General features: G+C 48.7%; 1 protein-coding gene across 1 annotated transcript; it reads left to right on the top strand.

The window, feature by feature from the left end:
- Positions 1-2,443: 2,443 nt before the first annotated feature.
- Positions 2,444-2,964, top strand: LOC136498274 (peroxidase 45-like). Its single transcript, XM_066494221.1, has 2 exons — positions 2,444-2,526; positions 2,691-2,964. Exons 1-2 carry the CDS (start codon positions 2,444-2,446, stop codon positions 2,962-2,964), a joined length of 357 nt encoding a protein of 118 aa, XP_066350318.1.
- Positions 2,965-13,987: the final 11,023 nt, after the last annotated feature.

The following is a 13,987-nucleotide window of genomic DNA, read 5'->3' as shown; positions in this document are numbered from 1 at the left end:
CAAAAGAACACCGGATCTACTGATTAGAGTTCGATTGGACCAAAAAACCAAGGAAGAAAGGGGAGGGAGAGTATGCGCTCACCTGGGAACGGAGAAAACGAGCACTAGCAGAGGAGGCGCGAGAAGGTGTATATATGGGGCGAAAGTGGTGGCGCGAAGTCGGGCCAGGCTCAGAGGACGGTCCAGGTAACCAAACAGCCACAGGCTGCATCCGATGGGGCAGGCCGGACCCTATACGGACAACAAACCGGCCCTTAGATTATTTCATTATATTGTATGGTACATAAGCTTAAATGAAGTAGCACACAAGTCTGAGTTTAATTGAAGTACGTACAATGCAGTTATATAGTGTATATATTTCGATTTTTTTCTTGCAGTTGAGGAGGATTATTATTAGAATTAGAATACTAATTCAGCAGGAGGAGTAGTGGCATGCATGGCTACTGGCTACTGCATGGTTACGTTCCTGATCTAGGTAGCGGCTACGGAACAACAGAAGGTGGGCAGGCAGGGGTCAGTTGCCGTCTGTGGCGTCTCGGAAGAAGTGGGGAGCGAAAGCGAAAGGAGGAGGAGGGCGAGCAGGGCAACCGGGCAGAGGCGCAGAGCAGAGCAGAGCAGAGCAGGCTTTCCCGTCCGTAGGGGCGCAGTGGAAGAAGGCAGGCTACGGACATTGATATGAGCGGCGCGGCACCCTGTCCTATTCCACGTGGATGTGGCCAACAAACCAAATAACCAATACTACTACAGGCAATAGCACAGTACTAGTATGTATCCAGAATTTTTTTTATTTTTAACACTTTTTTAAACTAATTTTAACAATATTTTTTTAAACGCTAGGCGGTTTCTAGGCGGTTTCTAGGCGGTGACCCATCGCCTAGCGCCTAGGCAGGCCTAGGCGTTATCTAGGCGTTTTGATATTTTTTTTTGTATCTCAGCATATATAGCTAAATAAATTATATAAATATAGTAGCCGAGTAAATTTTATAAAAAGAGAAAAGGTCCAATAGACATACCTTAGTTGATAGAAAAGCGATGTTCATGCTTAGTTCATAGTTGATAGTTGATACAATACAAATGTGATGTCCTGCAGCAATACAAGTGGAGAACAGATCATATCAGTAGTTAAATATATATGGACAACAGACCATATGAACAATACAAGTTATACAAAAATAGGAAAGAGCAGGTTAGGTACTTATCTCAATGATCTTAGCCCTTTCCTATCCATCAGACATTATCAGCAGCAAATGATAGCCATTTGAAACCACAAACATGTAGGGATAACAGTAGCAGCAAAGAAAATTAAATGGTACAGAACAACACATAATTCAGTTCTTAAAATACAGAACACAGACACATAGGCACACACTATAGGAGTTCCAAGTTCATAAGTTAAAGATACAATTAAAAGATAAACATGACATGATAAAGCCCCACTGCCATATCTTCTTCAATAGGGCTCCATATATTCATCCTCATCTTCATCAAACTCTTCTTCTTCAGAGTCAAATTCTTCTCCTTCATAAAGCTGCCTCACTCTTGCACTTCTACGCAGCTCAAGTTGTTGGTCTGGTCCTACTGCTTCTCTAATAACAGACCAAGGTATCCCTGTACCTTCCATCTCCTCATCTTTCTCATCTCTATAGACAACTATTGCACAATCATCTCCATCCTCATACAGAAAACCTTGAGCTTCAGTTGTCTCACTAGACAAGAGAACATCAGTGGTTTTCTTTGATGCTATCCTTTCTTTCTTATTAATCAACTTGGAGTTGAATTGAATAAAGACAAATTTGTTGAGTCGGGTTGTAATAAGCCTATTTCTCTTCTTAGTGTGTATCTACAAATTAAACATGAGAGCATATAACTATTTTCATTCCTGTAAGTTTACTGCTGAAATCTAGACAGTAGATAGGGACTAACCATTTCAAATGTACTCCAATTTCTTTCACAACCAGAAGAGCTTGATGTCAAAGATAGGATCCTTGTTGCCAACTTCTGTAAAGCTTTTGTTTTAGTTCCATACAGCTGCCAGGCAAGGGGTCGGATGCTAGGGGCCGGCGAGCGAGCTCGGGTCGGCGAGCAAGCTCGGGTCTTGACTCTCTCACTGTGTGTATCTCTCTCTCTCTCTAATCCTCTCTACCACCCGTGCTCTTTTCTTCCCACACGGGCGCTTCCTTTCCCGCGCACCTGGCTTCTCGCGCGCGCTCCTGCCGCCTAGGCGCCGCCTCCTCCGCCTACTCGCCGCCCAGGCGCCGCGGAACTCTGTGGAGGCGCGCCCAGCGCCTAGAGGTGCGCCTCACCCCCTAGGCCCCGCGGGAAGGCTTCGCCTTGCGCCTGGGCGCACCTAGGCGAGCGCGGAAACGTGCCTTGTCATTCATTGAATTTTAAATCTAACACTGTTTTTTTTTCAAAACTAACACTTTTGGTCGCGCCTATTGCCATGGAGCGGCTAAACGCCGCATGGTGTCGCGGCGGGAGGGGTGATGTGGCGATGACCAGGGCGCTGACCGGTGATGTGGTAGGGTCTGCCACGCCATGGACCACGGCGCGGCACTGACACGCCAAGGCCCATGGCGCGGCAGGACCTGGACACAGATAGAAGACCAGCCTCAGCTACTGTCGGTGAGGATCGACAGCGACGCGACCATGGACCCTGGCTCCACATCGTAGCTGAACGGCACCTGCAGCTCCGACCCCAACGCCTTCGCCTTCCTCGACCCCTCACTGGTGGGCTTCGACAACGCCTTCTATCGGAACCTGCAGGTCGACAAGGGCCTCCTGGGCTTCGACCAGGTGATCTACTATGATATGAGGTCGCACAACACGGTCGACTACTACGTGTCCAACCAGGGTGCCTTCTTCGGCGATTTCGTGGTGGCGATGACCAAGCTTGGGAGGATCAGGGTCAAGACGCGGGCCACCAGTGGCGAGATACACCGGGACTGCCGGTTCCCAAACTAGTTGCTAGTTAATCTCGCCGGCAGTGCTGCCGCGATGCATTGAAACGAATATGAAGTAAATAAATGGAGTTCATGCGCAAGTTGACAAGTTGCCACATAACATTTTTATTGGTTCATGAGTCTGAAAGTTTCGGATGACAATATTTATTTGACATGAGTTCGACATAACTAACTAAGTCCCAGGAGTGTAAGGATCCCTCGGGCGCCTCTGTCTCTTTGGATTTGTAGGCAACACATTGGGAGTGTAGCCAATGTCGGTGTGGTCATGTTGCCGGTGCATACGGCTCGTACCCTGCAAGTATATGATATGCATGATTACTCATAATCTTTATAATCGTTAGTTCATGGAGCCTACGTATTTAAAGAAACTACCTTTGTTACTATATGTGAGGCTCCTTGGGTACCAAGCGGGGCACCACCTAGCTGAGACATGCCGATCTCGTCCTGCGGCCAATCATCCCACTGGTGGTGATATCTGTGGAAGCCTAGGGGGTCGTCATCGTCGTCCTCGTTTGCAGGGTCCTTCCCAGCGCTATGATGTGGTGGTGTACGCACTGTGGAAGTGACACCTGTCACCAGCTGAGAAGAGCCGGCTAGTGTCCTCAAAAAGCCAGAAGACATGCCACCCGATCGCGCCGAGACTGCCGGTTCCACCCAAGGAATGTCCATGCAGCTCAGCTTCTGAGCTAGCTTCCTGTAGCTCCGCTTCACCTTATGTATAAATAGACGTTAAAGTTAGTGCATTTCCCAAACACATATATACTAAAGAAACATTTTTGGAACGGAAAAGTTTATGTTTACCTCCACAAAAGCCTTGAGAACGCATGGCCCTTGCCCTCTAGACTCGTGAAGCCGAAATGCTGCTTCATTGGACAGCCTTGACAATTGTGTCGCCTGAGTATAGAAACACGGTTGGACAGTTTTAGTACACATACTTAATACCAAATGGATAACAAATTGTATCATTTGAGTATCTTACCACGTATCTTTGAAGCGGGGCTCTCTGTAGTTGTGTGTCATCCCTAGTGGCAAAGTCGTACACATCTTCGATCACATCTTTCTCGTCGTCCTCGTCAATCGCCTCCTTAGTGTATGGGGGCTTGATATGTGTCCTCGTAGACCTGTGAAGCCACCGTAGGTACTCGTTGAAGGTGTGCTGGTCATGTGGGGGACCCGCATCGATAGGCTACCGGTCCCTATTCTGCCACAACTGGATGTACGCGTTGTGTGTCACGCGCCAATACTTGGTCTTGTACCTATTCCTGCGGTCATACCTACAACAAAACGATTGTTAGTTGTACCATACACATCTCTGAATTATAGCTTTGTTATTAATCGATAACGTACTCGTGCAATTCTTGGTTGGTGGAGTAAAGCGGTGGTGGGTAGCATATCATTCTTCCAAACTGCCTGTAAACCCTAATGGGCAAGTGAATCTCGACCACGTGGAAGAAAATAAGAGGGACATTACAACGATACTTGTTTGACTCATCCCTAGTGATAGGATTCAGATAGTACTCGAGCTCCGAAGCATCCAAAGGACACCAATGCACCTGAATATTTCATAATTGAGTTAGGTTGTGATATAGTGTACATCGAACAAGACACATGTATGATAGTAAAGAGAGCGTAACCTGGTGCTGTGTTAGGATGTCAAGACCGTCCGTATACTCCCTGTACTTGTGCCTCGCATTCCCTCTAACTAACTCTGCTTGCATCCAGATATACAGAGTTATAAGGAGTGTATCCTGCCTGTTCTAATGCTACATTGAACACGATAATGAATTAGCCATTAATAATTTAATCATATGTAACTGCCTCGAAGAATATAGTGAACCGAAGTACTTACCGGTAAACCAGTAGCAAGGGGCCTCCCAACAGGCCATCGTTCCCAACACCAAACTAGGAGTAGGTAGGAGCAACCCCCAAGATTCGCATACCCTGAGATGCGATGGCAGGCAACACATAGCTGTCGATACGTCCATGCCACGACTGCGCTGTCCCAACTGTATGCCGCTATGTTATCCCATGGCTAGCATAGTGTGTCAAGAAAGATCCAGCTGATGATGTTGCCCGAGGCATCTAGGAATAGGAAAGCACCAAGAAAGTGCTAGAGCCGCACTCTAGCGAACCTATCGATTTGAGCCTCATCAGCATGTGGGTCCAAGTAATCAAAGCGCTCTGTGATCTACGATGAGAAAACACCAGAACTTTTCCTGAAATTCACCAAAGAAAATGAGACCTGATGGCTGCAGGAAAGCAATGCAAGTATTAAATAGGCTTGAATTGCTCACTTATTTTTCTTGAAAACCTCATTGTCCGGTGGAAGAAAGCTAGTGAATTGAGCCACCAGCTCCCTCCAGTGATCGTTGTCAACTATACCTGTCATTGGAAGTCCCCCCAACTGAAAGCCAAAGATAGCCTTCACGTCCTGCATGGTCTTAGTCATCTCGCTGTAGGCTAGGTGGAACGTGTGGGTCTCAAGCCTCCACTAGTTATAAGAATAGAACGACTGTTAGTTATCTCAAATTTGTTATAAGAATATTTACTTATAATGAAGGCACTCACACCTATCTACAGCTGCAGTAAGTAGTGCTGGGTCAAGGGGCAGAAGACCATAGTTGACAACATGGGCAAGCTCAAGGAAGCCGGCATGCCGTATGTACGGCGCGTAACGCTCGTCCCACTGGTGCGCCCTGGTGTGCGTGCAGGGCCTCAAAGGAGGCAAGGGCACCTCTGCGTCGGTGTCACTCAAGAAGTGTGCCCAGTGCGGCTCGTCGTACTCCACCTCAAGAAGGGGGTATAATGGGTGCTGCATGGGAGGGGTCATCTTGTTACAAATTAGTAAACAAAGGGTTAGAGTATTCAAATTAACGATATTCAAATTAACATTGTGTAGCATTACAAAATTTGAACTACTTGTTATGCAATAGGAACACAATATGAAAGCACATGTATATATTCAAAGTAACATTAACAAACATATTAAACAACTTCACTAGGAAAATAGACAACTTCTATGTATGGACCTACTATCCACCAGTGTTTCTGTGAGAAATATGAGATAGCTTGGATAGTCATAATTTTACCTCCTTGGTCACTAAGTTTTACGATTTGTGTATGCTGATAGCAGTATGATATCGACAATGTTGTGCATGATTTTAGAGGTTGTAGTGCTTTTAATATATGCTTGAGTAAAATGATCATTTGGATTAATGTTTTCATATAAGAAAACAAGCATATAACAATTTAAATCATAAAAACTCAACCAACCAAATTTGTCATTATATATATGTTTGTCTAGTGCACAAAAAACACATAAATAGATTTATATTTCACGTGTCTTTTAATTAGACATTTGTTTTCGCTATAATTAATAATACACTGTAAGAAAATTAACAATTAAAGTATATAAATAATAATACAATGTAAGATAAATTAACGGCTAAAGTATATTTTAAAAGAATCTCTCAATCTAATGGCTAACGATTAATATAAAGGAGTAGTGAAGGTATGAGGGTTTTGATTATGAAGAAATAGGCACCAAATTTCACCTCAGCGAGGGTTGAGCTACAGTGAGGGCGTCCGTGGCGTGGCGGGCAACCGACGTGCATGGTCGGAGGGCGCGGCGGGCAGCCGAAGGGGGGTGGCGCAACTTCGTTCGTGGCATGGCCGTCGCGTACGGGCGCGGCACGCCGGCATGCATGGCGTGGCTGGCGTGGCGATTGACGTGCAGGCGCGACGGCGGCAGGCGCTGCGGGCAGGCCACGGCGGCACTGCGGGTAGGTAGGAGGGAGGGCTGGCAGGCAGGAAGGAAGGCGACTCACGGGCGATATTTACCTGGTCCTGCCATGCCGTGGGCCTTGGCACATCACTGCCGCGCCAAGATCGGTGGCGCGGCGGACCCTGCCACGTCACCGGTCAGCGCCCCGGTCGTCGCTATGTCACCCCTCCCGCCGCGCCACCATACATGACGCGGCACAAGCGTTTCGCCGCGCCATGGCAATAGGCGTGGCCAAAAGTGTTAGTTTTAAAAATAAAATTTAAACAGTGTTAGATTTAAAATTAGTTTACAAAAAGTGTTAAAAATAAAAAAAAATCTGTATCGGTAGGTTCATCATGCATTTGGCCTTGGATGGGCGTCACATGAACTCGGGATGCATGGACCGGAACGCGTGCGTGATGGATGGACGGGACTAGCTCCCGTTCGGCTGGCTAAAAAAATGGCTGATGCTGATGCTGATTTGTTGTGGAAGAAAAATATTGTTATTTTGCTGAAACGGTACGGCTGATAAGTTCAAGCGAACAGAGCCTCGGTTTTTCCGTTCTGTTCCTAGGCTGCACCGGCCTACACCCGTGACCAGTGGACAGAAGCAACAGCGATCCCACATCCATGCATTCTCAAGGCCCCGTTCGTTTGTCATCGATGGAATAGAATTTTTCTCTTATAACAAATCAGCAAAATATTATTTTTAGCTATGGCTTTTTAGCGAAGTGAACAGTGCCAACGGCTCAGGTGGTGAAGATCGATCAGGTCCGAAGCCTCGAACGAAGAAGGGCTTCATCACGCACCTCCATTCTTGGTGCTCCGTAGTCGAGGTCTATTGGGAGGACGGTCTCGGAACCGTAGACCATGAAGAAACGTGTGTAGCTAGTGGCTCGACTGGGAGTTGTCCTTAGGCTCTAGAGCACCGCAGGGAGCTCGGTGACCCAGCGTGCATCGAACTTGTTCAACCGGTTGAAGATTCTAGGCTTGAGGCCCTATAGGAACATGTCGTTTGCGCGCTCGACCTACCCATTCATTCAGGGATGCGCGACGGCAGCTCAATCAACTCAGATGTGTTGCTTATCGCAGAATCGAATGAATTTCTTGCCGGTGAACTATGTGCTGTTGTCAGTGATGATAGAGTTTGGTACTCCAAAGTGATGGATGATGTCGAGGAAGAATAGCACAACTTGCTCGGATTTGATGATGGAGATCGGCTGAGCTTCGATCCATTTTGTGAACTTGTCTACGGTGATAAGCAAGTGGGTGTAGACCCCGAACGCCTTTTTGAGAGGGCCAACCAGATCGAGCCCCCAGACCATGAAGGGCCACGTAATGAGGATCATCTGGAGTGCCTGAGCCGAGAGGTGAGTTTGCCGAGCGTAGTACTGTCACCCTTCACAGGTGCGTACGATTTGCTCGGCGTCGGCTACTACAGTGGGCCAGTAGAAGCCCTGTCGGAATGTGTTCCCAACCAAGGTTCTAGGCATGACATGGTGACCATAGACCCCACTATGGATATCGCTCAGTAGAAGCTTCCCCTGTTTGACTAGGATACAGAGCTGTAAGATCCTGGTGTGGCTCCGTTTGTTGAGTTTGCCTTCTACAAGAATGAAGGATTTGGTACGACGTACGAGGCGTCGAGCCTCCATCTTGTCTGTTGGTAGAATGTCATAGAGGAGGTAGTTGAGGTAGAGTGTTCTCTAGTCATCCAGAGGGTTAGGCTCCATCGCTGGTTCCTCTTCAAGCTCCATGACCTCGGGTCCAGAGAGAGCTGTCGGTTGGTCAGCCCCGGGGCTAGATTAGATGGGCCATTGTTGGCCCGTTCTGCCCCTTTGTTGCATACTGAGGGCTTATGTTGGTCGCTAGCAAAGATGCCCATTGGTATTGGCTCTCGACCGGATGCCGCTTTTGCATGTGCGTTGGCCGCCTCGTTGAGGCGCCTTGGGATGTGGTTGAGTTTGAGGTCGTCGAATTTGTCCTCCAGCCGTCGAACCTCCTGGCAATACGCAACCATCTTGGCATCATGACAGCTAGACTCTTTCATGACTTGATTGACGATCAGTTGGGAGTCACCTCAGATGTCGAGACATCGGATGCCCAACTCGATGGCGATGCGTAGGCCATTGATGAGTGCTTCATATTCGGCCATGTTATTTGATGAGGGAAAATAGAGACGAACCATGTACCTCATGCAGACCCCGAGGGGTGACACAAAGACCAGCCTTGTGCCGGTGCCCTTCTTCATTAGCGACCCATTGAAGTACATCATCCAGTACTCTTGATCGACAACCATCGGTGGTGTCTAGACCTCGGTCCATTCAGCGATGAAGTCAGCCAACACCTGGGACTTGATCGCCGTTCGAGAGGCATATGTGATGCCTTGATCCATCAACTCGAGTGCCCACTTTGTAGTTCTTCCCATGGCATCCTAGCTCTAGACGATCTTGCTAAGGGGGAACGATGCCACAACTGTTACGGGATGTGACTCGAAGTAGTGGCGTAGCTTCCTCATGGTGATGAGGATGGTGTAAAGAAGCTTCTGGATTTGAGAGTAGTGGGTTTTGGAGTCGGATAGTACCTCACTGATGAAGTACATAGGGCGATGCACCTTGAGGGCGTGTCCCTCTTCCTCCCGCTACTACTAGGGCGGTGCTGACCACTTGCGTGGTGGCCGCTATGTATAGCAGGAGGGATTCTCCGTCACTTGGAGGAACTAGGATCGGGGGCCTCGTCAGAAGTAGTTTGACCATGTCAAGCGCCTCCTGGGCCTCGGATGTCCACTCGAAGCGGTTCGCTTTCTTCAGGAGTCAATAAAGGGGGAGACCTCATTCACTGAGGCATGAGATGAATCGGCTAAGGGCAGCGAGGCACCCTGTGATTTGCTGAACCCCCTTTATGTTCTAAATTAGGCCCATCCTTGTGATGGCTGAGATTTTCTCCAGGTTGGCTTTGATGCCATGCTTAGAGATGATGAAGCCGAGCAGCATGCCCCTCGGGACCCCAAAAACACACTTCTTGGGGTTGAGTTTGATGCCATTCGCTCGGAGTTTTGCAAAGGTCTGCTCAAGATCGGCGACGAGGTGGTCAGCCCATTTGGACTTAACTACGATGTCGTCGACGTAGGCCTCAACGGTCCGCTCGATGATGTCCCTGAAGCATTTAAGCATACAGTGCTGGTACGTAGCCCTAGCGTTCTTCAGACCAAACGACATTAAGACATAGTAGAACAATCTGAAGGGGGTGATGAAAGACATCACGAGCTGGTCAGACTCTTTCATTGCGATTTGATGGTAGCCGGAGTAGGCATCAAGGAAGCAGAGGGTTTCGCACCCCGAGGTAGAGTTGACTATTTGGTCTATGCATGGCAAAGGAAACAGATCCTTTGGACATGCCTTGTTGAGGCCCGTATAGTATACGCACATCCTCCATTTCCCACTTTTCTTTCGCACGAGAATAGGATTAGCTAACCACTCTAGGTGGTGTACTTCCCTAATGAATCCAAATGCAGATAGTTTTGCTATCTCTTCACCAATTGCCCTATGCTTCTCCTCATCAAAGCGACGTAGGCGTTGCCTCATTAGCTTGGAGCCTAGATGAATCTTCAATGTATGCTCGGTGACCTCCCTCGGAATGTCTGGCATATCCGAGGGCTTCCACGCAAAGATGTCTTTGTTGCCGCGGAGGAAGTCGACGAGCGTGCTTTCCTATTCGGAGGAAAGCGTGGTACCAATGCGTACCGTTTTACCCTTGGAGCTGCTGGGATCTATGAGGACCTGCTTGGAGCCCTCTGCCAATTCGAACGACCCGGTCGATTTCTTCGCATCGGGCGCTTCTTCGGTGACCCCCTTTTTGAGGGCGGCGAGTTCTCTAGAGGCGACAATTGCTGTGGTGTGGCCGCAGCACTCAACCTCGCATTCGTAGGCCCGCTGGAAGGAGGTGCCAACGGTGATGACCCCGTGGGGGACCGACATCTTTAGCTTGAGGTATGTATAGTTGGGGATAGCCATGAACTTCGCGTAGCATAGTCGTCCTAGGATGGTGTGGAAGGTTCCGGGGAACCCAACCACCTCAAAGGTGAGGGTCTCAGTCCTGTAATTGAACTGATCCCCAAAGGTGATAGCAGATCGATCTGTCCCAGGAATGATGCCATGAAAAGGCGCTCGGGTTGGGTGAAGGTTCGTCCGGTCAACGCCCATCTCGTCGAGCGTCTTGGCATACATGATGTTGAGGCCACTACCTCCGTCCATCAGTACTTTGGTGAGTCGCTTTGGGCCAACAATCGGGTCAACGACAAGCGGATACCTCCCCGGGTGCAGGATGGTATCTGGATGGTCGGTCTGGTCGAAGGTTATGGTGGACTCCGACCACTGGAGGAAGGGAGGTGTGGCCGGTTGGGCTGTGTAGACCTCGCGGCGCGTGACCTTCTGATGGCGTTTGGAGTCATATGCCGCCGATCCTCCAAAGATCATAAGGCAGCCGTCTAGTGTTGGAAAGCCATCATCCTTCTTCTCGGCGTCATCCGTAGTGGGGGCAAGTTCCTTCCCCTACTCTCCTTTGTTGGAGCTTCTGGACAAGAACTTCCGCATGAGGCCACAGTCCTTGAGCAGATGCTTTATGGGAAAGGCATGGTTTGGGCATGGCCCCTCGAGTAATTTTTCAAAGTGGTTCGGAGTGCCCTCCATGGGTAACTGACCACCCTTACGGTCGATAGCAGCCACAAGTGGGTCCTTGCATCATTACTTCTTGTTCTTCCTTTTGGCGGAACGATTAGAGGTGCCTTCGCCAGCACCCTTGTCCCACCTTGCCTTGCCCTCGAGGCGATCAAAGATTGCTCCGACGGCCTATTCTCCTAAGGCATGGCTGGTAGCGATGTCCAGGAGTTCTTTGGTGGTTCATGGGCCCTTGCGTCCTAGCTTATGAACCAAGGACTCATAGGTTGTCCCGGATAGGAAGGCTCCTATCACGTCGGTGTTGGCGATGTTAGGGAGCTCATTGCATTGTTGGGAGAAGCATTGGATGTACCCGCAGAGGGTCTCACCGGCCTTCTAATGGCAGTTCTTGAGGTCCCACAAGTTTGTACGTGCCCTAAAAGTTTCACACAAAGATCTCCTTCAGATCCGCCCAACTCTGGATTGCGTTGGACGGTAGGTGGTCCAAACACGCTCATGCCAAATCGGCCAAGAATAGTGGAAGGTTGCGGATAATGAAGTCATCATTATCTGCACCACCAGCTTGATAGGCAAGCTGATAGTCTTCAAGCCAAAGTCTGGGGTTTGTCTCCCCAAAGTATTTAGGGATACTGGTAGGTGGTCAATACCTTGGTGGGAACGCAGCGTTGAGGATGTGCCGGCTGAAGGCCTAAGGCCCTAGCAGGCCAAGGCTTGGGCTTCGGTCCTCGCCGCTATCATAGCGTCTACCATGTCGAGGATGATAGCCATGGTGGGCTCCTTCCCTTGGGTCGCTGTAGATGTGCCTACGAGCATCGATGGTGCTGTGTGCATCACGGTTGCGGCCAAGATGCTGATGTATCTATGCCGCAGTGCGCTTCCCACCACCCTGTGGTGCTTGGTGGACTGATGCGTCCCTGGCAGGATGCCCCGAGGGCGTACACTAGCTGGTGTCAAGCTCACGTCACCAGGACAATGAGCTTTCGGCCTGCTGCACTGCTGCACGCTCGAGCAGCGTGCGTATTTTGCAGTGGGCCCGACGATCCTCGGGCGTCGCGGCCTCTGGAAGGCCATGAAGCAAGGCCATTGTGGTGGTGATGTTTTGGCTTGCCTAAGAGAAGTGAGGAAGGTTCTCATCATCGGTGATGATCCTTCGGTTTACGTCACGGGCCATGGCGCGTGCGCGCCCACCGTTTCTGCGGCGTTCGATCTCTAGATCGACTTCCACGTACTCCCGAACAAGCTGTTGTTCGGCTTCGTCTATCTCCCGCTTTCGGGCTCTTAGCTGCTCCACCCCTATGTGAGGCGGGGCCGCTGTCCCCCCTTCGGTTCCACCACCGAGGTTGCTTGCCGGAGTAGTCTCCTCCACAGAGACGCTTTCAATGTGTCCCTCAGGGGTTTCCTCCATGAAACATTCTCAGGAGGGGTGATGGCTGTGGTAGAACCTCCTAAAGAATTGGGCCCATGTGCACCTATCATTGTCTTAACAAACCTCGGATAGCGTTCATGAGTTCCCAACAACTCAATAGGTCTGTCGGGTGTCCTCGGGAAACCCGAATCATCCATGATTCTCTTTTTCAAACAGGATCCCAATCAAAGACATTGCAGATTACAACAGTTTATTCAAATATATACATCAGAGTAAAAGATAGCGGAAGTCTTAAGATAACATAGGTTACAAACCAGTTGTTTTCAAACTTACAATACCATAAGTGTTATACAACCATAGTAGTGGCATAATATTACATTAACTTTATTTATCATACAAACTAGTGCCTTGTCCAAAGGCCATTCATCACTCCTCATCGTCATTGACTTCAAACATAGACATGCAGCAGGGACCAAAACAAGCTTGCGCATACGACTCACCTGCAACAAGGGTTAACAAACCCTAAGTACAAAAGTACTCAACAAGACTAACCCGACGTAACAGGGGTGTAAGACATTTTAAATATGCAGGGATTGGGACAAGGTAAGGATGTAGCAAGATTCAAAAGTTCTTTACCAAAAGCTTACTATTCTTCATCCTATTTTCAAGTTTTACCCCTAAGTCCTTTTAGTTCATTATCTCAACTAGTGTACATTTTCAATATTCCATTCCTTCTCATTCCATTCTTTTCTCATATTTTAGTAATTCACCAGTCCTGCATTGCTTCTGTAATGAATCGAGTCTCCATATCCGCGGAGCATCGGCAATTCGAATTGATTCAAGTCCCAGCTGGGGATTCCTTATCACATGACATATGTAGAACTTAATCTTGCATATATCAACCTCGCTACCGGATCCTCCTATACTAAGCCATCTCCACGCCACCCGAGAGCACAACACACCTCAAATCCGGCCACATTCCAGCCACGAGGGTACACGCTACTCCCGCCATCTCTCCACTCCCAGTGCGTGGGCATTCGTCTTAGTATTGGATTAGCCAAAGTAGGCTTACCGGAGTATGTGACCAGTACTACAAAGTGTCTTGTTCAGAAGATCCACAATGAGTGGCCTTTAAGTGACATAGCCAGCAACATTACCCAACATTCAAGATAAGTCACCCGACTAGTCTCTAGTTCATTCTACATTCTTTCTTTCTTTG

This window comes from Miscanthus floridulus, chromosome 12 (genome assembly GCF_019320115.1).
Source record: "Miscanthus floridulus cultivar M001 chromosome 12, ASM1932011v1, whole genome shotgun sequence".
NCBI lineage: Eukaryota > Viridiplantae > Streptophyta > Magnoliopsida > Poales > Poaceae > Miscanthus > Miscanthus floridulus.
The sequence above is the reverse complement of the archived record's forward strand: the minus strand, read 5'-3'. Positions and strand labels throughout refer to the sequence as shown.

Bases quoted from the DNA above. Each gene is read 5' to 3' on its own strand.
- LOC136498274 (XM_066494221.1), top strand. From the start codon at position 2,444: ATGGAGCGGCTAAACGCCGCATGGTGTCGCGGCGGGAGGGGTGATGTG. The intron at 2,527-2,690 runs GTCTGCCACGCC...CGGCACCTGCAG, and splicing joins CTGACCGGTGATGTGGTAGG to CTCCGACCCCAACGCCTTCG.